The sequence below is a fragment of the Oryx dammah genome, unplaced genomic scaffold, assembly GCF_014754425.2.
Source record: "Oryx dammah isolate SB20612 unplaced genomic scaffold, SCBI_Odam_1.1 HiC_scaffold_6, whole genome shotgun sequence".
In the NCBI taxonomy this organism is placed as follows: Eukaryota; Metazoa; Chordata; class Mammalia; order Artiodactyla; family Bovidae; genus Oryx; species Oryx dammah.
Genome location: NW_024070190.1, coordinates 31,681,403 through 31,707,805, shown reverse-complemented (window position 1 = coordinate 31,707,805; position 26,403 = coordinate 31,681,403). Strand labels below are relative to the sequence as shown.

The following is a 26,403-nucleotide window of genomic DNA, read 5'->3' as shown; positions in this document are numbered from 1 at the left end:
CCAGGGTGAGCTGCCCGCTGCCCCTGCTCCCCACTGCTCTGCCCTGCACAGGTGAGGCCCTCCACTCTGGCTGCCAGGGTACACATCTGTCTTCTCATAAGCAGAATCCCAGTCTCACTGCTTTCCCCAGAGGGTAGATTTTCTGGTTGCCCCTAAAACCATTTCCATTCTATGATGAAGCTGCAGCCTGGGGACCCTCCTTTCAGCCCTCCCACTCCTCAGCGTCAATATCAGCTTGGAAAAAATTCATCTTTCCCAGAAAGAAGGATGCTCCCGGATGCCCTGCACAAGGCATTCACAATTAACACTTTTCTAAACTTGTAGCAGACTGTCTCCCATGGATGAGAGTCCTTGTGGAGAAATGGAGAGACTTTCGGAAGAGGGGGTTGTGCTGGAATCTGGGGGCTTGGGGTACAGGTATGTGTTTGATGGTGAGGATAAGTGAAAGCGATGGTGATTCATGCTGCACTGGGCAACCGTGTATTTGCTCTGGCTTTTAAAAATCGATACAGTTTCAGTTAAGAGTCATTTATTCCTTTAACCAGTCTGTCATTTAGCAGCCATGCATGAGTGTCTCCTGTGTGCCTGGCCCAGTACTAAGGGATAATGAGGGGCCCAGACAAACTGCCTGCCCTCCACAAAGAGATGGTCAGCACTGAACAAGTCATTTCAAGTGGGAGTGCTTTACGACAGTCTCAGATCATAATGCGGTGGGGCCATGGGGGCCCGAACCTATCCAGGAGGAAGCTGCCCCACGAAGCTGAGACCTGAAGGCTGAGGCCATATGACGGATTTTGCTAGAATTCACATGGTATGGTGGAAAACCTTTAGTTAATTTAAAAACATTTATACATCCACATGGTAAAATTTCTAATAGTGTACAATGTTACACAGTAAATGTTAAGACTCACCTCACCCTTCTCTCCGACCTACCTGTTCCTTTGTTACTGGCCTGGTGTCTCCCTGCGGTCACAGTCCGCTTGTATCTAGCATTTATATTTTTCTCTCCCTTAATTTTTTTTTCATACTGCATCAGAGGTTCTCAACCTGGGATGATTTTGCACCACGCCACCCCTCCTTATGCATCCCCCCTCACTCAGGGGACATCTGTCAATGTCTGGAGACATTTCTGATTGTCACAGCTGAGCAGAGGAGACTCTACTGGTATCTAATGAGTAGAAGCCAAGGATGCTGCTCAGCATCCTACCAAGTACAGGACAGCCCCCACAACAAAGAATTATCTGATCCAAAATGTCAACAGTGCTGACATAAAACAGAACAAAATAATGCGATTTGCAGCAACAGGGACAGATCTGGACGTTATCATACTGAGTGAAGTCAGAGAATAACAAATATCATCTAATACAGCTTATATGTGCAATCTAAAAAGAGGGTACAAATGAACTTACTTGCAAAACACAGAGTCACAGATGTAGAAAACAAACTTATCGTTCCCAAGGGTGAAAGAGGGGGAGGGATAAATTCGGAGACTGGGATTGACATATACACACTACTATCTATAAAACAGATAACTAATAAGGAGATTATATGGGAAAAGAATCTTTAAAAAAGTGGATATAGGTATAACTGATTCACTTTGCTGTACAGCAGAAATTAACATTGTAAGTCAACTGTACCGCAATGAAAGCTAATTTCGAAAAATGTCAATAGTGCTAAGAAACCCTATCCTATATGCAGACTATGTCTGCAGCTTATCTATAACATCTACACATTATATATAACTCTATATAGTAATTATTCATATCAGCATTAGTAGACCCCTCTCATTCTTTGTGGTTGCACAATAATCCATCGTTGGCATCATAGTTTTTTTATTTAGATGTCTGTACTCTTTTGCCATTGCAAACACATATACTGCAAGGAGTATTCTTTTCGTACTTTGGCCTTTGACTTGTGAGGTCAAAGCATAAATTGATGGAAGTGACATGGATGAATCAGAAGGTTCGTTAACATTTTAAATGACCAGATTTCAAGTTTCTGGGGCACAGTTCATTGGGAGAGTGGATCTGGAGTTCTGGCTGCTAAACAGGGCTGGGGGCCCCAAAAATCTGGTGGAAAAGCTATTTGTTCTCAACTATAGACAAGGGTGTCCTGACTGCCCATCTCTCCACAGGACCAGGTGTCCCCCACGTGAAGGACGAGCCAGGTCCTGAGTGATGCCCCTGAGCTGAGTGCCACGGCCCCACCCTTCCCCATGGAGAAAGGACTCTCTTTGCCCCAGGACTGCCGACATTTTCTGCACAGCTTGAGAATGAGGAGCAAATATGCCCTCTTCCTGGCTTTTGTGGTGGTGGTTTTTGTCTTCATTGAAAAGGAAAATAAAATCATATCAAGGTGAGGGATGCAAGCACAAGTCTTCCTTATCCAGGTGAAATGGGTGAGGGCACAGAGGTGGCTGCAGGGCTCTCTCTGTGGACCAACAAAGGCAATCCTTCAGCCAGTCATCACCAAGCCCCTCCTGTGCCCAGGCAGGTCATATCCATGTCATGACCACACAGCAGTGAGCTTGGACTCTGGACTCAGGCATCCTGAGTTGGAATCCTGATTCTGACCCCGCCCTTTTTTTTTTTTGGCCACAGCATGCAGCTTTCAGGATCTTAGTTCCCTGACCAGGGATGGAACCCAAGCCCCCTGCAGTGGAAGCACAGAGTCCTAACTGCTGGATTGCCAGGGAATTCCCATGATTCTGGCCCTTTCTAGCTGTGACAGCTTAGATAAGTCATTTCACTTTTCTGCCTTAAGTTCCTCTTCTAAAATGTGGCTAACGATGGGGCCTGCTTTGTTGTAAAGATTAAATAAGAAAATGTAAAAGCATTTAGCCCAGTGTCTAACACATAGTTGGTATCCTGTGCTTACTGGCTGTTGCTATTATTATTAGTTAACTTCCTGGCCTAGGATGATACCTCACACTAACAGCATATTTCCTATACTAATCCAAAGTCATGGATGAGGGATTTCCTGGCTGGTCCAGTGATTAAGACTCTGTTCTCCCAGTGCAGGGGTTCCACTCCTGGTCAGGAAACTAGATCCGTCATGCTGCAACTATAAGAATCACATGCCTTAATGGATGACTATGAGGTAGGGTCCTGGTACAGATACTCTGGTCAGCAGGGCTGCCATGTTCAGCTGCCCAGGTTGTGTACTGCTCAACTCCAGGGGTTTGCACTCTCATAGGCTACACGGAGGATGCGTAGAGTTGGCAGTGTACCACTGTGTGCAGTGGCCCTGTTAGTGAGCCCACTATACACAGAAAGATTTATCAACCTTCTCTCCCAGGCACAACCCTTGCACAAAAGCATCAACCAAGATTGGCAGATTAGGAATTCAGCTGTGTAGTAGGTATTATGCTGGTGCCCTACGTGGGTTCCTCAGTATGGACTATTCCAGTCTGTGCCTACTGGGTCCTGTTGCAAGCCCCTGCAACTCTCCACCTGCACACTGGTGAGCCAGAAGTCCTGGGGAGTAAATTCCTCTGGGAGAAGTCCTCAGCCAAGGCCACCTGGGAGTTTCACATCCCCTGGGTGAGGGAATCCTGAGGTGTGCTCTGCCTACATTGTCACCTGGGGCTCCCCTGGCAGAGCAATTTGGCCACAGCGATTTTCCTCCTCAAGTCCCTACCCGTTCCCCCTGTGATCATGTCCCAAATAAACTACTTACACTCAAATCCTTGCCTCAAAGTCAGCTTCTCGGTGGTCATCCTAGGACGCTCCTATGGGTGGCACAGGGGATAGAGTCCCCAGTCAGTCACTGATCTCGATATCCCTTTGCTCTCACAGGGTCTCAGACAAGCTGAAGCAGATCCCGCAGTCCCTGGCAGAGGCCAATAGCACCGACCCAGCCCTGGTCTTGGCCGAGAACGCATCCCTCTTGTCCCTGAGTGAGCTGGATTCGGCCTTCCTGCAGCTGCAGAGCCGCCTGCGAAACCTCAGTCTGCAGCTGGGCATGGAGCCAGCAGAGGAGGCCGAGGAGGAGCAGATGCTGGAGGCGGAAGAGGAATGGGCGCGGCTGGAACCCCGCCCACCCGCCGAGGCTCCGCCCCGGCGCCACGTGCTCCTCATGGCCACTACTCGCACCGGTTCCTCGTTTGTAGGTGAGTTCTTCAATCAGCAGGGCAATATCTTCTACCTCTTTGAGCCGCTGTGGCACATCGAGCGCACGGTGTCCTTCGAGCAGGGTGGCGCCAACGCCGCGGGCTCGGCCTTGGTCTACCGCGACGTGCTCAAGCAGCTTTTCCTGTGCGACCTGTACATCCTGGAGCACTTCATCATCCCGGCGCCCGAGGACCACCTGACCCAGTTCGTGTTCCGCCGGGGCTCCAGCCGCTCCCTCTGCGAGGACCCCGTCTGCACGCCCCTCGTCAAGAAGGTCTTCGAGAAGTATCCCTGCAAGAACCGCCGCTGTGGCCCTCTCAACATGACGCTGGCCGCTGAAGCCTGCCGCCGCAAGGAGCACATGGCCGTCAAGGCCGTCCGCATCAGGCAACTGGAGTTCCTCCAGCCGCTGGCCGAGGACCCCCGTCTCGACCTGCGCGTCATCCAGCTGGTGCGCGACCCCCGCGCTGTGCTGGCCTCCCGCATGGTGGCCTTCGCGGACAAGTACGAGACCTGGAAGAAGTGGGTGGCCAAGGGACAGGACCAGCTGAGGGAGGAGGAGGTGCTGCGGCTGAAGGGCAACTGTGAGAGCATCCGCCTATCCGCCGAGTTGGGCCTGAGGCAGCCGGCTTGGCTGCGGGGCCGCTACATGCTGGTGCGCTATGAGGACGTGGCCCTCCGGCCGCTGCAGAAGGCCCAGGAGATGTATCGCTTTGCAGGCATCCCCCTAACCCCGCAGGTAGAGGACTGGATCCAGAAGAACACCCAGGCGGCCCACGATGGCATCTACTCCACGCAGAAGAACTCCTCGGAACAGTTTGAGAAATGGCGCTTCAGCATGCCCTTCAAGCTGGCACAGGTGGTGCAGGCCGCCTGCGGCCCGGCCATGCGCCTCTTCGGCTACAAGCCAGTGCAGGATGCCGCCTCGCTCTCCAACCGCTCTGTCAGCCTGCTGGAGGAGCGCGGCACCTTCTGGGTCACGTAGGAGGCCCGGGGTGCCAGCACCCCTGCTGCTGAAAGTCCCGCTCTGCCTGCCTCACCCAGGCCCGCGGGGAGTCTGCGGCGCCGCCGCAGGGCGTGGGCTGGAAGACGCATCGGGCGTAAGCCGCGCCTGCGCTGTAGAAGTAGGCCCCCAGCCAGCTCGCTTCCCCTGCAGCTGTGGGCCCGGGGCTTCCCGCTGAGAACAGGACGGTGGCCGGCCCTTTTGAGGGCTGTCAAACCCAGACCTAAGGGACTGTCGTCTCCTGAGCAGACCCAGGCAGGCCCGGGCCTGTTCACAATTCTTTCTCTCCTCTCCCTCTCTCTCCTTCTCTGTCTCTCTCTCTTTCTCACACACACACACACACACACACACACACAGACACACACACACACAGAAACATACATGAAACACAGATGTCCTGTAGACCTAGTGGGCAGGGGTCTACAAATATTTAACAACCGGAAGGGGCTCCGGCAGGAACTAGTCACAATCAGACCCCCTGCTTCACTCATTGTGAACCTTTCAGTTTCTGAATTTCTTCATAATCCAGGGTAGCATTTGAGTGGGTCTCTGGGGAGAGGTGAAATCAGCTCTATATAGAGCAACAAAATATACGTATAAAGACACATACCTACATTCACACCCTACACCAGAAAAACAGAAATACATGCACAAATACCTACAGAAAAAAAGCTTTTCAGAGTTATTAGAGCATGAGGGAGGGACTTCCCACGTGGCACTAGTGGTAAAGAACCCGCCTGTCAATGCAGGACATATAATAGATTTCAGTTGGATCCCTGGGTCTGGAAGATCCCCTGGCGGAGGGCATGACAACCCGCTCCAGTATTCTTGCCTGGAAAATCCCATGGACAAAGGGGCCTGGCGGGCCAAAATCCATGGGTTGCAAAGAGTCGGACAGGACAAATGAATTAGCTTGCAGCATGCAGGAGGATGGGGGAGTGGTATATGGTCATGGACCATGACCCTATTCCCCATGTAAGTCTGAGGCTGGATGATGGGTACAGAACTGCTAACTGCATGGCCTCTGCCCACCTTAGATTCTCAAGGCTACTTCCCTCCTGTCCTTGCTGCTAGTAGGCAGCATGTTTTAAACTGGCATGTCTGACCCTGATGTGATGGCAGCTGAAGGTCCCGTCCCAGCTCGGTTGACTCCCCAAGAGCATGTCCGTGTTGGCAGGCCTGAATGGCAGGAGCATTTATGGTCCCTGGAGACAAAAGGCAGCTCAGGAGTCCTGTCATTTCCAGCCAGGCCTCTGTGGGGCAGGGCCCAGATGGAAGTATAGAGCGCTCTTGGGGGAAAAGTCACATCAGGATAGCCCCTCCCCTGAGAAGACAGTGGACCGAGGTCAGCCACATGCTTGGTTGTCATGGTTGTGTGGTTAGTGTCTGGAATTCCTCCTTTAGAGCTCTGGGAAGAGTGTTGCTCAACATGGGATGGTCTGAGTGTTTTAAGTTACTTATGGTTTGGTCTCTTGTGGCCATATTTTCAGGTTTGTTTCTGCAGGAGTGCTTCTTGGAAGCACTGTGGCCTTGAGCAGGGCGGGGAGGATCAGTGGGGAGCACTTTAGATCCTGCCTCAGAGAGAGGATTAGGAGAAGGAAACTTCCTCCAGAAGGATCAGAGCCTAGACAGCCACATGGCAGCCCACAGTGCCCCACGGGCTTTTCTGTTTGAACCCATGTGGAACAGATCTCAGAAATCACCAGTGTTCTTTGCTGAGTGTCCGAGGCCACATAAATTAGCAGTCCTCACCTCCTCCTCAAGAAGAGGCCAGATTTGAAAATCTCTCCCAAGCCCTAACATATTTCCTGAAGGAAATATGACCAAGCACCAGATGTCCCCAAAGCAGAAGCCTGTCCCCACTCTCACCCCAAACCAGGGACCAGAACTCAGAACCCGCTGAAAACTTGCAGGAAGAATCAGAAGTTCACTAAGGGCTGTTTCTGATTTCCTGGACAACCTCTATATCAGATCCATCCCATTATCAAGCCTGGAGGGCTGAGTTTTGTTTTGAGTATTATGGACAGCAGGGAAATACAAGATCGAGTCCAGCTGGGGTTGCTATAGGGAAGAGGGGGTGCATCCTGGTGGAAAGCCAGCATTTGAAAAGGTGAGGACACTGGCCATCTTGTGGGATCCTTTACAATCAGTGCCTTGGGTCTCCATCACCGTGGATTCAGCCAGTCAAGGAAATCTCTAGGTTTTATAGTCCAAGCATAAACTGTGCAGGGAACTGGCTCTAATTTGGGGTCCAAAGTTACTCTAGCTCTGAAAACTTGATCCTGGGGCAGAGTGGTGCCAGGATGGTTCTGGCAGGCCCAGAAGTGCTGGCCATTCTTCCCCAGCCCCTGCCCTGCTCCCTCCACTATCCCTTACTTGGGGGTGAGGTGGGGGCCAGACACCTCTATCCAGCACCCTTCCTGGGTCCTGGGGCTCTCCTAGTGTGGATAGCAGACTTTCTTCCTTACTTCTTTCCTTCCTATGCCTTTGGGGCTAAGGCCTCTACCCCTGAATCCTGAGGACTGTGTGGAGAATGGACCTTTGGGACTTCTCAGGACATTGACAATTTGTACACTGCAGGTTGACTTAATTTATTTATTTTGTGAAAAAGAAGAGATGTGGAAAAATATTTTATTATTTGCAGGGACTCAAAGCTGTACCCAAATCAAGAAAGACAACCGTAATAGAAGCCATTCACTTCATGTATACAAGGACACTCCAAGACAATTCAAAATACACCAGAGGACAAAGCTGAGCACATGGGAGTCGTGACAGCTGCAGGGTATTTTTTTAGCTTGGGTTTTTTCCTCTTGATTTGAAGATACAACAGTAAGACCCTTTCTGCATTGTTACCTTTGCCCATGTGTCTGAAATAGGACACAACTCACCTGAGTGTTGCCTTGGGCTCAGCAATGCTCTGGGAACCCTTGGGGTTTTAGGGAGGACAAGGTGGGGTGATTACTGACTTTATACTCCTTGGGACCTGGTTGGAGTCCCACATGAGGTGTTACCAGCAGGGAGCTGGGTTAGGGAGAGTGGTCCAGCTGAGAGGCAGTGCCTCGTTTTCCAGCAAGGCCAGCCTTTGTTTGTTTTTCTGTTCCTGCTATGCTCCCCCCTCATACCGGAGCCTTCCCCTCTGCAACACCCACCTGCCTGGAGACAGGGAGCGTTGAGGCCTCACCTCTGCCAGCCGCCAGCTCCCCCGGAACAAAAGGCTCATTCAGCAATGAGCATTTACTCATTTTCTTCTTCATGAAGACCTCTTTAGCCCAACCTATAAAAATAGCTCAGAACATTCCAGGCCTTGGTGAGACAGGGCAGTGTCCAGCACCCTCAGGGCGTCACCCCTGCTGCCCATTCCTGGCTTTTCCTCTGGACCTTGTTTATAAATCTTGGAGTGGATGAGGACATGGGGAAAGGTCTATGGGAGCAGGATTGGGAGGGGCAGGATTCCTGAGTCCCATAGAGAGGGAAGATACGCAGATACGCGGGGCTCTGTAGCACAGCTCCTGCAGGTTATCACCAAGTTATCACTCAGGTGGAGAGACACGAGCAAATTCTAGCCCTTTGTCTGTTTATGTGATGCACTCACTTGAAAATAAAAACAGAAAAACAAAATGTTTGTCAGCCAGCACCCTCAGCCTGGGCGCTGTGCCAGAATCTGGTCTGATGGGACAGCTGCTGACCACACCCTTAAGAGCAAAAGTCCCACTGAACCCATTACAATGACATCTTTCCACCTCTGCTCTCCAGATGAGCTCCAGGAAATCCGTGTCCCAGAAGATGTATGCTTAGCCAATCGACAGACAGGAGGTGTAAGCATCCGATGCTCTGGTCCTAACCCTGAAGGTTTCTTCTAGCCCTGGGCCTGTGTTAATTGACTGTGGGGCCTGTCCCTTAAGAGGCCCTGGATTATGAAGGACGGGGGCAGGAGACTGGATGGCTGTGTCCCTGAGGCTGGGAGGGGATGGGGGGAACACATGCCTGCAGAGGATGCCCCTTTAAATTTGTGCAGACTGATGAGATCCAAGAAGCAGGTCTTGTCAGTCTGCTCACATTTAAAGAAGACACATCCTCCGAGATCCAAAGTTGATGGATTTGCCTGGGAAGATTCCTAGGACATGGTCCAGTTAGAAAGGGAGGGAGGAGGCCCAGGGTTTCCTGAATGCAGCCACGTGGTCTTTCAACTACCATGGTTTCAGGAAGAGTGGAAGCTGTTCTTTACCTCAAAAGGATGAAGCAGAATTAGCAACTGCAGATGTCTTAAGAACTTCAAGATCCTAGGGTCTTGTGACCTTTGTCATTCCATACTGTGCATGGGGGACAAATTAGTTATGCATTTCCAAGATTACATAGTGCCATCTTCAGGGCCTAGCCCATATTGTGGACCAGGTATTTTATTTGTATTTGTCAAATAAAATGACCAATGTATCTTGCTTCTTCTAACGTTGGGCTTGAGCGGGGCACCCCCTACAGTCTCCATTTCATCTGTACTTTCTAGGCCAAATCTGCCTGATTCACCTACTCCCTCCTGGATCCTGCAAACTCTTTTTGCCAAGACCTTGGCCTTATGTCATATTTCATGGCCATGTAGTACAGGATACCCCTTTCCTGGCCATAGGTGGCCTGGTATGTACATATGTGTCCACACGTCTGTATGGGTAGCATGTAGTTCAGCCTGCTTGGCCCTGTTGCTCCCAGCCCCCTTGCCATCAATGTCCTTGCCATCAATGTTCTTGCCGTGGCTACAGTCTCCTGAAAATACAGGGGTTGCCTTCAGAAAGCTGGTGGCTACTGCCAGTCAGAATCTGCTTTGCAGAACAGAATGTGAATTATTTAATTAAAAATGAAAACACGCAACAAGCAGAATCTGAAGTGTGTCTCTGTCCTCTTTGTATTTATTCTCAGTAGCAATTAGGTTGTAAAAATTAACAGGAAAACTTATACATCAATTATATCTCAATAAAGCAGGGTTGGGGGAAATTTAAAAAAAAAAAAAAAAAACAAGGAAAAAAATTAGCAGCCATAGGAAAGGGGTAGCTTCCAGCATGAAGCAAGTCACAGAAACGGCTCCCTGTTCCTGAGAGGTGAAAGGCACAAGGAAAGTAGGGATACATGCAGCAGCTGTGGTGAAGGTGAGTGTTCTTTATGTTACCAGAATGGCAGAGCTGGCAATAACAGTTTGGAGTTGGCTGCAAGGACAATGTCTGAGAGAGAAATACCCAGGCATTGTCAGGGACGTTAGTTAGAGGCCAGGGGACCTGGTGACAAGTCCCAGCTTTGCCACTTTCTGGTCCTATGATTTTGGGTAAGTCAGTTCCCTTAATCTGTACCCCAGTTGCCTTTACAATGAAAGGTGTAATTGGTAGTTAACAACCATTGTTCCAAAAATACATACCACTCGGGATGGACTGAAGTCAGCTGTAAGGGCAGGCAATGCTTTCCCACGCAGAGCAGCTGTGCATTCATTTGGCCTTCAAATAAATTTCAAGAATCACCTGAGATTACTAAGAAGCCTTGCAGCTAATAAGAACTGCAGTGCAATTACATGCTGCATCAGTCAAATCAACTTAGTGCAAATTAAATTCCCACACTTTTGTTTCCTAACAGCCACCTGGAGGGAACGGTTTTTTCCCCAGGAAGAAGGGTTCATTTTAGAACCCGAGAAGGCAGAGCCTGTGGAGCTTTGTGGGTTTGGGGACACAGGAAAAGCAGGAACAGCAGCAGCCGTGAAGAGGCAGAGAACAGCTGAAAACTGGGGACAGTAGTCCCTGGAATGAGGAGGGGGACAGAGTGAAGCATGGTATGAGGACAAGAGAGCTCGTCCCCCCAAATTCAAACCTGCGTCTGTCATTCCACCCAGGCCAAGCCTTGGAGACTCAGACCATTCCCCTCCCAACCCTTAAAATACAGGAGGCAGCACAATGACACCCCGACCTGGGTGAAATCTTGGCCATTCGGCCCCCAGCCAGGTGCCACTGCTGTTTCCAATCTTCTGGGCGCTGGATATATTTAGTTTAATTTCTAGGCTGTGTTTCCTACCACAAATGGCCCCCTGGAGAAACAAATTGCCCTAATCATAGAGCCGAGAAGCCTGGAGACCTCCCCACCCTCCCACTCTCAGCCAGCAGCCTAGGCGAAGCCTCTTTCCACTCCCAGACCTCTGAGGGTCCCTGTATGTTCCTGTACTACACCGCAAGTTATCCACCTTGGGGGGGAGCTGAACGCCCCATGGGGTCGCTGAAACAGCCAGTCAGCTGGCTCGGTCCTAGCAGGCAGCTTGATCGCGCACAGGGAGGCCTTGGGCCTGTGCACTTGTGCACAGAGCCTTGCCAGGTCCTGGGGTCCACAGCAGTGTCCCCAAGTCTTTGGAGAACCTGTGGTCACCTAACCTCTTGTAAGGAGGTACAGTTCACATTAGTGTATTAAAGGCTCCGAGAAGCCCTGCTTTCCTCTGACTGATCCAGTTTACCAGGATTCCCTCAAAACCAATTTTATGGGTGGAATTTTTATCACGTAAACTTTTTTTTTTTCCTGAATAAGATTTTCAAGACTTTGGCATTCTACAGAACAGTTTGTACTTACCAGAAACCTGCAAGGGTAAGTGTTTAGGACTAAAAGCCATGGTAAGCAGACAGTAAGGTGGTAGGTGACGTAGCTGCCTGCTTCAAGGGAGAAAAAGCCCAGGGTTTCAGGGCCCCCTTCCCGCTTTCCCATCCTCCTCACTGAGCTGCAGGCCAGGAGCAAGAGTCGGCCTTGGGGTCACTGGGGGTCAGAGTTCACAGCTCCAAAGCATCCATGCTGCTGTCATAAAACCTGCCGGTGGCTTGAAACCCTTGGTGTCTTCAAATCGACCCACACCTGCGGGGCCTCTGTGGCATTACCCAAAAGATGTAGTGACCCCTATGGAGAGTGGGGACCCTGGAGAGCCAGGCCAGGCATAAATATCATGGGACACTACTGAATTGAGAAACTCGAGCTTGGGGTAGTTCTTAAAGGAACCATTTCTAAAACATCTGGACAAAGGTTACTAACAGTAAACAGGTTCCCGAGATGCAATCCCTTAGTAGCTAGTAAAGCCCTTGCTAATTGCTGCTGTGCAGTTTATTAGAAAAGCAAGCAAGCAGTAAAGACTCAGCTGGAAAGGCTTGCCCAAGAAAATCAGAATGAGGGAGAGAAGGAAGGGAGGGAGGGAGGAAAGGAGAGTGACAACAAGGAAGAGACATTCTCAGAGATGCAGGGAAGGAAGACAGCCACGTTGTTGGAAAGAACACCCATAAGCATAGCCACAGCCATGATGCCCAAGCATTTAAGGGATCCCAGGGTCAGGACAGGCCCAGTGCACACCTAGCCCCACACATCACTGGCCATGGACCAAATCTACCCTGCGGATGCGTGGTCCATGCGTGGGCTGCTTTTGTTTATAACAGCTGACCAACACTTAAAAATTAAGGGTTTTATATAAAAAACATATTGTCATCTTGACAATCAGGCCTCTTGCTTTGAGTCACACAAGAAGCTAACTCTGAGACAAAGGTTTGAGAGCAAATGGTTTATGATGGAGCTGCAGACGGCCCAGCAGGGGAAGAGGGGAGGCAACAGGCAGTAAAGGGCGCAGTGCTGAGCCAGTGGCCACCGTGGACAGCTGGAGCTGAATGCGTCCAGGGGGTGCATAAAGCTTGAACCTCGGGATGACCCGAGCTGAGGGGCAAGGTAAAGACACTGAGAGCATACCTACATCAAAGACCCGTCAGTCTTTGGCTGAAGGCCATTCTTGGGATGTAGTAATTCCCTTAGCACTTGCCGTGCTGGCAGACCATTCTGGAATTCTGAAAAAAGCTGTCAGGCCCAGAAAGGAAGGAATATACAAGTGGTTGGAAGTTTCCAGAGCACCGTGCAAGTTTCCAAAGTAAGGTATGTGAGAGGGGAGGGGCCTGACAGCACCTGCTCCCTCGGGTGGTAAGTCACCCAGTGCTCTCACCCTGGCACAACAGCTGGCTGCAGCTGTGGAGGAGGGCGGGGCCCGGGCTCCCTCTGGTCTCTCCAATACAAGGCACCACTGATCACGGCATCAGCATTGATGCTTTACTTCCAATGGACACATTGGACACATGGATTCCTCTCTGTGAATCCATGGCCATCCAAAGGGAGAAAGCAATGGGCCAGGAAGCCCACAGTGCGACCCCATTCATTAGGACAGCACCCCAGGCCCTGGAGCATTTGAGTTTTCAAACCCCGCTTGAAGTCCTGGTGGAATGCTGAGGTCTGCGTTGGCTTTCCCCAACAGGGCCCACTGAGGGGCCCTTAATGGTTAGACCTTGGGCATAACGTGATTAGTTCTGGATACCGTGGACTCTGCCTAGGTCTGTCTGGTCAGAACACCATGGAACTTAACCTTCCCCTTTCCCTTCACCATCTCTCCACACACACACCTGGATTTCACCTGCTCACCCCACCCCAAAACAGCTGCTGCCCACCAGAGCAGGAGGCCAGAATACACAGTGAGGCAGAGCGCAGGTGCTTTTCCCACACGGAGGGTGGACAGGGCCACGCAGCATCTGGTCCATACCAGTGCTGCCCTCCCTGGAAAGCTTTCCACATCTTTCTGCTCTGATGCACATAGTAGGTGATGCTCACTTGCGGGGCCTCACAGGCCCCTTGGGTGCGCTCTTGTGATGCTCACAATGGCAATCCTCAGTGCCTGGGTTCAAATGCCACCCCATTCTTGCCCACCCAGGAAAGTTCAACAGGATGACCAAGGAGACAGCATGTCAAAAAGCCTGCAGGATGAAGAGGACTTGAAGGGTTTGGGGACCGAGAAACCGTTTGCTCTGGTTGAGCTGGTGACGAGGCAGGAGGCTGGAGAGGAAAGCTAGGACCTGAATATGAAGGAGCCTCCAACCCATGCTGAGAAGAGATTGGACTTGATCCCAAGAACTGTAGGGAGCTGCTGAATGATACAGTGAAGCAACATGGGCTGGCCTGACCAGTTACATCCCATTTTACAGATGAGAAGAGAGAGGCACAGAAAGCTGACATGCCCAGCAGTGTCAACACGTGAATCTACATCCCTACTGCTTGAAGACCCTTCTGTCCCATCTTTTGCCTCAAGTCTCCCCACTTCCATCTGTTAGGACCCCACAGGCCACGAAAATGCTGTGGAGATCCAGAACCAAAGGGTTTTCTTTGGGATCATACAGAACAAGCCTAACCTCTTCCCTATGCGCCAGCTTTCCAAAGTCATCCTGAGTCTGCTCTTCTCCAGCAACGTGTCCCAGCTGTGTGACCTTGGACAGTAAACTGCCTTCTCTGAGCCTTGGGTTGCTCATGTATTAAAATAGGGATAGTATCAATGTGAAGGGTGAGTGTAGTGTGTCTGGTTCATGGTAAGCCCTGAGTAAACAGTGGCTGCCGTTACTTGAAGGCAGAGGTCCTTCACCCTATGTTCACACTCTTTTAGATGCCTCAGTTAATCGATGAATTAACAAATATTTTGAAGGCTAGTGTTGTTTAGTTGCTAAGTCTTTTGGGACCCCGTGGACTATCACCCTCCAGGCTCCTCTGTCCATGGAATTCCCCATGGTGAGAATACTGGTGTGGGTTGCTGTTTCCTTCTCCAGGGGATCTTTCCAACCCAGGGGTTGAGGAGCCCACATTTCCTGCATTGGAAGGTAGATTCTTGACCACTGAGTCATCAGGGAAGCCCTTTTAAAGTTATAGGGAATCCTAAATAGAGCTCACAGTGGAGCCTGGGACAAAATAGATTAGGCCCCTCAGTATCTGCCCCAGCAGGACAAATCATAAAAAGCAGTGCTGAGCTTCCATGAATGACCCTCAGATGGCCCACAGAGCAACTCCCAGAGTTTGGTTGAGTGAGTAGGGGCTAATCTTCCCTTTCCTTTTGGAAGCTTTCATTAATCCACTTCTACATTTCAGCAGTCTCCTCTGAACTTGATGTTGATTTCTTTAAGCAGTTCCCTTTCCAGGAAAAAAACTGCCCTCTACCTTCTGTCTGTATGAGTGGAAAGGCTAACCCTTGAGAACCAAGAAGATTTGGGTTTAAGTCAATTCATTCAAAACATTGTCCAACGGGCAGCACTTCTCCCTGATGACCTGGCCCCTGGGGGGTCTGGCTGGCCCAAATGGAAGTGTGTTCAGACTTGGTCTGAAGCCTACCACTGCGAAGCAAATCTGGCTTGGCTGGGAGCAGAGGAACAGCTGAGAAGACATGTGTTGAGACTTCCCCTTGGAAGTAGGAATCCAAGGAGCTCACAACAGGGAAATGCTCCTGACAACTTACTTCTTGCTACATGCCCTTCATATTCTCTTTCACGGGTGGTTAAGTCTCAGTGAAAGCCTTCACATTGTGTCTCCTGGCGCAGCACAAATGGTGGGTGGATGAATGAATGGATGGTGCGGAAGTTTAAGAGGCAGTTGGAATAAATATTTTTTTCCAATTGTAGCAATACACACATAACCTAAAATTTACTGTTAGTGAAAGTAGGACATTCATAATGTGTAACCTGGAGAGGGAAGTGGCAACCCACTCCAGTATTCTTGCCTGGTGAATCCCATGGACTGAGGAGCCTGACGGACTAGAGTCCACAGGGTCACAGAGTCATGACCTTCAGACATGACTGAAGCAACTGAGCACGCACACATGCACACGTACGTAACCATCATCAGAACCTTTTCATCACCCTAAAAGGAAACCCTGTATGCCCTGCGACTGCAAGTCTGCCTGGACATTTCGTATAAATGGAATCATACGATATGTGACCTCCTGTTTCTGGCTTCTTTCACTTAGCATAATATTTTCAAAGTTCATCCATGTTGTAGGATGTATTAGAACTTCATTCCTTTTTAAGGCCCATTGTGTGGATAAACCACATTTTGTTTATGAATCCCTAAGCGGATGGGTACTTGGGTTGTTTCCGTCTTCTGGCACCACTTTCATTTAATGAACATTTCCTGAGCTCCTGAAATGACCCTAGCACTGTCCTGGGGACTCACTCATTATCTATTATTGAATCCTCAGTACCACGCTCAACTGAGGTGGAAATGATTTCCCCATTTTAAAGATAAAGGAACGGAGCATCTGCAAGATTTAAGGAATTTGCTGTGATAAAAAGTAGTGGTAGTTCAGCCCAGCAAGCACTGGCTCTGTGCTCACAGCATGCAGCCCCCACACCGGGCCACAGGGCATGGAAGCGAAGAGCACCGTCCCCGTCTGTGTGACAACAGACAGCCCGTGTCAGACTTGCCAGGCAGACTCAGTATCACTTACTTCTCTACTCTCCATTTCATTGGAAACTCAACAACAATTCTGATATGGCTTAATTTGTAATCATCTGTCCCAATCAATTCCCAATAAGGGAAGAATGAAACCTACCATCAGACCCAGTGATTGCATCCATCCCTCCCTGCATATGACAGATGGCGCTGTCCAATTGCAGTTGGTTGGGACCTCACTGGTTCAAGTGTAAGTCACCAGCTCCTTTCTGACCTTGGCAATGCAACCTCACTCAGTCTCTACCTGTAGCAACAGCTCCCTGAGCTTTATCAGTCTCCTCAGAGGCCTAAGACCTCCATTCACTCAAAATACCTCTCTCAAAAGCCTCCAGATACTCACAACTGATCAGTAATCATAATGAAGAACTTCCCCAGTGGTCCAGTGGTTAAGACTCCATGTGTCCACTGCAGGGGGCATGGCTTTGAACCCTAGTTGGGGAACTAAGATCTCATATGCCATCCACGGTAGCCAGAAAAAGAGAAGAAAACTGATTTGCGGTTGCTGTGTGTGTGTTGGGGGTGGGGGTGGGGAGAGGAAGGTAAAGATGAGTAATCTCATCTATAAGGTCACAAAGAACAATTTAAAAAAGAATCATAATGATGATGATTTATTGAGTTTGGCACATGCCCAGTACCTTCCAAGCATTATCTCCTTGGATGATCCTTCCATCCCTGTGAAACTGGCTTTTGATTTGATCACTTTACTCATATCGCCCCATTTTACTGGTAAGGAAACTAAGCCTTGGAGAGGCAGACCCTGGGTGGACCAGGTTGCAAAACCAGGTCTTTCTGCTCCGGACTGGACTTCAGGACAGCCATGCCACATCACTGTGGGGACCTGTGCATGCTTTGGCACCCTCAATCCTATTCTCGGTATATAAAAGGCACTTGTCAGTCCAGTTGTCTGGGATCATAGGCAATCCCTGCAGATGTCATCTGCCTCTATGAACAGCGCTCATAGGATCCTCGCCAAGAAAGCAGTGGGTCCAGACATTCTCTTTAGGACTTGGCTTTCAGTGCCAGAAGACTGGAGCTAAGACAGAAATATCACCCGCAGAGCTGCTGGAGGAAATTCTCCTGTTGCCCTCCAGATACAGGCCCACAGTATACCCAGGCATAAAGCTCAAACTCAGCAGACAGCCAAGAAATGCAAACTAAAACAACAATGACCTCTTAAATTGGCAACAGTCTTTTAAAATACTAAAACCTAATGCTGGTGAAGGCATAGAGAAACACCCATTCATCTGCTGGGAGGAAAGCTGGGTAATATGCATCAAATACCTTAACATTTTTCATACCCTTTCATCCGGCAAATCCAGTACAGGAGTTTATTCTGAGGAAATAACTGTGGCTGAATGCTAAGATTTAATGTTTAAATCATTAAACATTTCTAATAGTGAAAAACAAACAGAAAAAACCTCTTAACTATTGAATAATAAGGAACTGGTCAAATAAATTATGGTTACACATATGATGGGATACTTTGCAACTATTAAAATAATCATACAGAAGGCCTTTTATGACATTAAAGATATATAGGATATATTAAACAAAAGTAGTCTATAAAACTCCATTTACATAAAATATTTTTTATAATGTGAAATATTTTGCACAGAGAAATGATTGGAAAGACATAAACCAAACTGTTGACAGTAAATTACTTATCTGAATTTTAAACAATTTCTTTAACAAACACGGATTCCTTACATTCATCACATAGTGTTTAAAAGCATAGTGTCTGGGGCCTTCCCTGGTGGTCCAGTAGCTAAGATTCCATGCTCCCAATGCAGGCAACCTGGGTCTGATCCCTGGTCAAGAAATTAGATTCCACGTGCTGCAACTAAGACTTGGCCCAGTCAAATAAATGATTTATATAAACAAAGAAAAAAATGAGTGTAGCCTTTGGAATCAGGCTTCCTGAGTTCAAATCTCAATTCCATCCCTGATTCATGGAAACCTCTCTGAGTTTCAAAGTACAAATAGAGGTAATAACAATAGGTAATAACCCTGCTCAGGGGGTATTGGAGGCTCTAAACGAGAAGGTATGTATGGCATTCTCGGTACAGTGCCCCAGGGTGATTTATCATCACCACTGCTATCACTTCTATGACTAACTATGTTTCTGATAATACAAGTCATGCAATTAGGAAGGAGAGGAGCCTGAGCATTTGCCTGCTTCCTCAGCCACCTCGGAAAGCCATGTCTGCTAGCTGTCCCCACTCAGGGCTGGCATTTGCCCTCAACTTCCTGCAAGGCATTCAATTCACACTTGCTAGGACTCCCATGTTCCGTCCTCCTCGCCCCTGTCCACAGAGAGGAAGAAACAGCCCAGCAAACACTGGTGTGCTGGCCCCAGAGTGAGACATGGAAGTTTACAAAAACCATAAGCAAATGTTTGGTTTGGGAGGAGAAGGAGCAGAGGCTGAGTGGAGAAAGGAGACTTTTCAGAAGCCCCTGGAGGAGACTGCCCTTCGCTGCTGGGCCTCCTCCTTTCCCCTGTTTGTTTCTTGACTTCGTCCTGACCACCTCATTTTCTCTGAAGCATCTGGCCCCAATATGGGGCTGATTTTCATAAATCCAAGACATCTCCCTTAGCCCAGCAGACATGGAAGAAGCCAAGGAGAAACCCCACAGTGTTGCCAGCAGAAGCCCTGAAAGGCAGAGACAGACAGGAAAGAGGAGGGTGGTTAATAACCAAGTGAGGACTGAGGTGTGCCTGGGGCACAAGGCATGTACAGCAAGCTGATGTGTTCAGAATCCAGAGGGCTGAGCCAGGGAGAGAAAGAGATGCCCCTGGAACCCACAGAAGCCTCCAGCAGCTGTCCACCTACCCTCGATTTCTTTCCTCACCTGTGGCCCCTCACTAGACAAGAGCTGGCTCATATGGGTCACAGATTTCTCCAGGTGTGGAAGAACCAGATCAGGGGACATGTTCCATCCCCTACACAGACATACACAGCTGCACACACATGCACACACCTCCTTCCAGGCTGGGAAAGCAGAGGGTATGGAGTTCTAGCCAGATTTCATCCTCCAGTGGCTTTAACCCAGATGCATGCTTTAGTCCCTTCTGCCTGGAAATACCAATACATGATCCCAAGACAAAGCAGAGGAACTGTTGCTGGGTGGAGCATCAGGAACAAGTAGTCAGGGACATTAAATTGAAAATAAAGAAGTGAATGAAAAAAAAAAGCTGTGATTCCTAGAAATTCCCACTCCACCCACTTCCCACAACTATTCTATTACTCCAAAATGAGAAATTAATTCCTCCAGGATTAGGATTGTGAAGAATGTGCCAAAACCCAAGAAAAAGGCTTTATGTTTTCAGGGTGTGAACTTGGCTTAGCAGGGACTCACTGGGCTCCACCTCTTTGCATTTTTCAGTACTGTCTCAAAATACAGTTTGTCAAGGATGCCCTGAGCCTGTCAGCCTCCCCTGTTACAGGTGTTGGTGAAAGAGCAGAGGGGTAGCAGTGCGCACCGTGCGGCCTCATTCTCACTTACGTATGCAGAAGATATTCAAAGAATGGGGAGGTCACTGTCCTCTTTCACCTTACAGGGAGTAGAGGCCAGCTCCTCTCATCCTGAACTCTGAACCTCAGCAGGGAGGAAATAAGCCACCACTGAAGAGGCCAGAACTGTACAAAAAAGATCTTCACGACCCAGATAATCACGATGGTATGATTACTCATCTAGAGCCAGACATCCTGGAATGTGAAGTCAAGTGGGCCTTAGAAAGCATCACTACGAACAAAGCTAGTGGAGGTGATGGAATTCCAGCAGAGCTATTTCAAATCCTGAAAGATGATGCTGTGAAAGTGCTGCACTCAATATGCCAACAAATTTGGAAAACTCAGCAGTGGCCATAGGACTGGAAAAGGTCAGTTTTCATTCCAATCCCAAAAGAAAGGCAATGCCAAAGAATGCTCAAATTACCGCACAATTGCACTCATCTCACACGCTAGTAAAGTAATGCTCAAAATTCTCCAAGCCAGGCTTCAGCAATACGTGAACTGTGAACTTCCTGATGTTCAAGCTGGTTTTAGAAAAGGCAGAGGAACTAGAGATCAAATTGCCAACATCCACTGGATCATGGAAAAAGCAAGAGAGTTCCAGAAAAACATCTATTTCTGCTTTATTGACTATGCCAAAGCCTTTGACTGTGTGGATCACAATAAACTGTGGAAAATTCTGAAAGAGATGGGAATACCAGACCACCTGACTTGCCTCTTGAGAAATCTGTATGCAGGTCAGGAAGCAACAGTTAGAACTGGACATGGAACAGCAGACTGGTTCCAAATAGGAAAAGGAGTACATCAAGGCTGTATACTGTCACCCTGCTTATTTAACTTCTAGGCAGAGTACATTATGAGAAACGCTGGGCTGGAAGAAGCACAAGCTGGAATCAAGATTGCCAGGAGAAATATCAATAACCTCAGATATGCAGATGACACCACCCTTATGGCAGAAAGTGAAGAGGAACTAAAAAGCCTCTTGATGAAAGTGAAAGAGGAGAGTGAAAAAGTTGGCTTAAAGCTCAACAGTCAGAAAACAAAGATCATGGCATCCGGTCCCATCACTTCATGGGAAATAGATGGGGAAACAGTGGAAACAGTGTCAGACTTTATTTTGGGGGGCTCCAAAATCACTGCAGATGATGATTGCAGCCATGAAATTAAAAGACGCTTACTCCTTGGAAGAAAGGTTATGACCAACCTAGATAGTATATTCAAAAGCAGAGACATTACTTTGCCGACTAAGGTCCGTCTAGTCAAGGCTATGGTTTTTCCAGTGGTCATGTATGGATGTTAGAGTTGGACTGTGAAGAAGGCTGGGTGCCGAAGAATTGATGCTTTTGAACTGTGGTGTTGGAGGAGACTCTTGAGAGTCCCTTGGACTGCAAGGAGATCCAACCAGTCCATTCTGAAGGAGATCAACCCTGGGATTTCTTTGGAAGGAATGATACTAAAGCTGAAACTCCAGTACTTTGGCCACCTCATGAGAAAAGTTGACTCATTGGAAAAGACTCTGATGCTGGGAGGGATTGGGGGTAGGAGGAGAAGGGGATGACAGAGGATGAGATGGCTGGATGGCATCACTGACTCGATGGACATGAGTCTGAGTGAACTGCGGGAGTTGGTAATGGACAGGGAGGCCTGACGTACTGCGATTCATGGGGTCGCAAAGAGTCGGACATGACTGAGCGACTGAACTGAACTGAACTGAAGAGGCCACTAAACTCACTTATTTTAAAAACACAAAGGTCCTAAACTAACCCAGGAGTTTTCAACTCTGGACACACATTAAAAATACCAGCTGGGCTTCCCTGATGACTCAGTGGTAAAGAATCTACCTGCAGATGCAGGAGACATGAGTTCAATCCCTGATCCGGGAAGATCTCACATGCCATGGAACAACTGAGCCAGTGTACCATGACTATTTAGCCTGTGTTCTAAAGACTGCGCTCTGCAATAAGAGAAGCTACTGCAATGAGAAGCCCGTGCACCGCAACTAGAGAGTAGCCCCTGCTTGCTGCAACTAGAGAAAGCCATATGCAGCAAGAGACCCAACAGAGCCAAAAATAAATAAGAAAATACGTAAAATTATATACAACAATCTACTGTTTCTTAAACTTTTCCTGTGCATAGGACTCTCCTGGAGGACTTGGGAAAATGCAGATGTGGGGACCCCACCCCAGAGTTTCCAATTCAGTTGGTCTGGGATGGGGCTGGGGAACATGCATTCTAACCAGCGCCCTAGTGTTGCAGGTCCCTGGTCCACACTTTGAGAGCCACTGCCTCCTGCTGTCCTCAGAGACTGACTCAAGTGATCTGGAGTGGGATCTGGACAACTGCTATTTAAAGGGGCTGAAGCCAAACAGGACCCCATGGGGCTCCTGGGCACAAAAGCCTTTCTGTGTCCCCCATTTCTTGATTACAGGAAATAGGCTTCATTCAGCCTCCATGACCTTCCCTGAGTTCCTAGCCGCAGATTCAAACGGTCACTAATTAGGGAAGGGAATGGACTTGCAGACAGGGTGGAACAGTCAAGAAACAACAGGGGAGTGTGGGGCAGGGTCCTGGTTCCCCTCAGGGAATATACATAACAATACTTCTGAGCCCTATTACAGATGCTGAAATCCCCACCAAGGGGGAAATATTTGCTATATGCTGCTCACAAGCTGCCAGGAGGCTGAAACCAGAAAGTTGATGATCCTGACGCCCACTGACCTCACCACCAACCAATCAGAAGAAAGTCCATGAGCTGATCACGCCCTCCTCCTTGAACCATTACTATAAAACTCCTCATTACCCGCCTCCAGGTTGGGACACGCAGTTCTAAGAACATTAGACCTCTGTGGCCTCCTTTGCCTGGCAAAGCGATAAAGCTATTCTCTGCTTCACCCAAAAACTCTGTCTCTGAGATTTAATTTGTTGTCAAGTTACAGAGGCTGGATTTGGCACCAGGGCCCAGGAGATCCTTGGTGAACCACCGCTAACACCACAAGGGCCAATTGAAGTGAGATCAACTACAAGAGCACATTCAGCACAAACAGCTGTTAACAGTGAAGTACTTACTGGAATCCAGCTGTTCTCAACCATGGCCTTGTCTAATATCTATTCCTTTTTTACATTAAAGGAAAATCTTGACATCTCCCTCTAATTTAGCAGGTCTGTACCTTCACAGAGGTCATTTCTGCACATCCCTGCTCTGCCCCTGGTTCTGGCTGATCTTTGGGGCCTCAGCACTTGGTCACAGCTCTCAGCTCTCAGTTTGCAGGTCCACTGGTGTCTTAACGTCCTCCCTCTTCCCTTGGTTCAAGAGAAACGTTCCCGTTCCTCACACATGGCACAGAAAGCCCCTGTGGCACGCCTTCCTTATGACGCAGCCCAGGGAAAGCTGACTCATCTTGATCCATGGAAAAGCCGAGGTCCACTGAGCGCAAGACTTTGGCCAGCCCTGGGAAGTGCAGTCTGCCTAGCACACAGCTGATCCTCAGTCTGCATGGGCATAAAGCCGCCTCCAAGATCTGGCAGCAGTGTCAGGGTGGGCCTCCAGCCCCACTGTGGGAAGATTTACAAAACAAAGAGCAGATGCTTCGGTAATGACTTCACCGCAGAATGGGGCCCAGTGCATTTTCATCAGGGAGGGAAAGGTCAGTGGCTGCCGGCCAAGTCCTGCTCAGAGGAGCCTCAGAGAGACAGGCAGACAAGCACATTGACCAGGCCGCCATAATGAGAAGCAGAGAGAGAAGAATGAACACATTTTACCACCTGTAGGCCAGGCACTTATAAGTAGAACCTTATTTAATCCCTACAACAGTTCCATAGTAGATGCTGTCATTGCTTCTAATATTTTCAAGGGGAAACAGGCTCAGAGAGGTCACATATCCTACCTACAGTCACACAGCTGTAGCTAACCTTTACTGTTATAACTAACATCTTACTATATGCCCGGAGAAGGCAATGGCCACCCACTCCAGTACTCTTGCCTGGAGAATCCCATGGACGGAGGAGCCTGGTGGGCTGCAGTCCATGGGGTCGCTAAGAGTCGGACATGACTGAGCAATTTCACTTTCACTTTTCACTTTCATACATTGGAGAAGGAAATGGCAACCCACTCCAGTATTCTTGCCTGGAGAATCCCAGGGACAGAGGAGCCTGTTGGGCTGCTGTCTATGGGGTCGCACAGAGTCGGACATGACTGACACGACTTAGCAGCAGCAGTAGCAGTACTATATGCCATTTGCTTTATATATACTGACCCATTTAATCCTCACAACAGTCCTAGAGGTAGCGTTTTAATCTGCATAGGATAGAGTGTGCCATGGTAACAAACAGTTCCCAAAGTCTCAGGGCCTAACATAACAAGAATTTACTTATCTACATGAAGCCTGCTGTGGGTCCATGAACCTCTCTGGGGCATCTTTCCTTCATACAGTGACTCAGCAAGCCGAGTAGCTTTAATCTTGTCGCTCAACCAACTGAACAGGAGGCCTTGGTGCTGAGGCAGAGAAAAAAACTGGAGGGTTGTAAGCCATCTCTTTTACCTTTTCTCCCAGAAGTGACTCATGTCGTTCAGCCCACAGGCCATTGGCCAGAGCCAATCACATGACACCTACCCAATTTCAGGAGGGTGGGAAATACGGGGGAACAAACAGAACGTTTGGTGACTGTCACTATCTCTGCTACAGTAAGTATTGTATTTTTTTTTAACCATTTTTTAAAAATTGAATGAAATAAAAAGATTCTTTAAATTCTATAATGCTTTACAAAATTTCACGCACATGATTTCATATAATCCCATAATGACACTTTTATTTCCCCCTACCTCTGTACCGCCCCTCCCAGTAGGTACTATTATTATCCCCATTTTACAGACAAGAAAACTGAGACTGAGTGGTGAGGCGCCATGCTAGGGCTGCCGGAGCAGGGTACCACAGACTGGGTGGCTTAGACAACAGAAACTGATTGTCTCGGAGCTCTGGAGGCTAGAAGTCTGAGATCAGGTGTCAATAGGGTTGGTCCCTTCTGTGAGGAGTGAAGGAGAATCTGTCCCGGGCCTGTCCCCTAGCTCCTGGTAGTTTGCTGGCATCCTTGGTGTTTCTTGGCTGGTAGAGCCTTCACCCCAGTCTCTGCCTTTATCTTCACATGCTGTTCTCCTTATGCGTGTCTGCCTCCAAGTTCTCCCTTTTTATAAGGACATCAGTCATATTGGATTAGGGGCCCTCCCTTCTCCAATATGACCTCATTTTAACTCATTCCATCTTTAACAATCCTATTTCTAAATAAGGTCACATTCCGAGGTTCTGAGAGTTAGGAGTTCAACATATGAACTTTGGAGGACATAACTCAGCCTATAATTCTTGTTCAAGGTCACACAGAGCCAATAAGATGAATAACTTGTACCTTAGTCTGTCTAATTTTAACTCTCCATCCAAGGGGATAATTACTTCTTCTGAAATGAGAGGTCTATAAAGCATCTGGAGCCATGTTGATGATGAGAATTAATCATCTTATTCTTGTCAGTCTCCAAAAGCAAGGATCATACTTCATAAAACCTCTCTTATACTTGTCCTTAAAAAACATGAAATCTATTTAAACGAGGATTCTTATAAATAAAATCTTCATCTAGGATGTTGAAAACTTCCTATAAATTAAAACCCCTCTTCCTCTCTACCATCTCCACCCAAATAGGATGCAGTGTTCTCCTTAGAACAGAGAGCTGTGGGGCTCTCATCTCTCAGGTCCCACCCATAGGCCTGATCTAGAAGGAAGATGCCTCTATCTTTCCCATCTTTACCAACTGGGATGGTGGTCTGGCCCCAGCATAGATCTGGGAGGTGTGACAGCTGGCCTACTGCACCTCCTAGGGTCTGACGTAAACCAACTGGGCATGGGAAAGGGTGTGTGTGCTTGTATATGGATTCACAGACCTTTTTGCCCTCTACCCCAGGTTCCTACCCTTTACTTCTCCCAGCCCCAGTGGACACAGATCCCATCTTCATCTTCCTAAGTCTTCATCTTTACCCAACACCACCCCCAGTGAGTCTACTGTTGGATTGGTGCAGGATTCCTCTCTGCTTAGCCCAGAGAGGAAGAAAACAATCCAAACGTTTTAAAGTCTTGGTATCAATGTTCTTGCATGTCATTTTCTAACACCTTCCACCTACAAAAGTATAACACACCTGGTGGAGATGCCCGATGAGCGAGGCCGTGCCCACCAATGGGCTGAGCATCTCATCTAAACTCTCACAGCGGGCCTGAGATGCCGCTGAGGAAGACGAAAGAGCCTGGCACTAGTTACAGCGGTCTGGACAGATTTTAATCAGTAATAACCATTGCAGTAGGGAGAAGAGTCAGGTGTGAGCAAAACTCAACTTGGACTTGTGCTGAGGTGCCTGGGCATTTTAAAGGGAGAATGAGGGAAGAGGGAGGTGGGTAAGCAGGGGCTCAGGAGAGTCAGGGTAGTGAAGACCAAAGTGTTGGTCCAAAT

The 26,403-nt window shown here is 48.6% G+C and overlaps 1 protein-coding gene across 3 annotated transcripts in view; it reads left to right on the top strand.

The window, feature by feature from the left end:
• Positions 1 to 9,984, top strand: part of CHST3 (carbohydrate sulfotransferase 3) — a 39,340-nt gene extending 29,356 nt beyond the window's left edge. For all 3 annotated transcript variants that reach the window (XM_040242522.1, XM_040242524.1, XM_040242523.1), the window contains 2 exons: positions 2,135 to 2,355; positions 3,798 to 9,984. In XM_040242522.1, coding sequence (XP_040098456.1) covers positions 2,216 to 2,355; positions 3,798 to 5,097 — 1,440 coding nt within the window. In that variant the 5' untranslated portion in view covers positions 2,135 to 2,215 and the 3' untranslated portion in view covers positions 5,098 to 9,984. The remainder of the gene's footprint in view (positions 1 to 2,134; positions 2,356 to 3,797) is intronic.
• Positions 9,985 to 26,403: the final 16,419 nt, after the last annotated feature.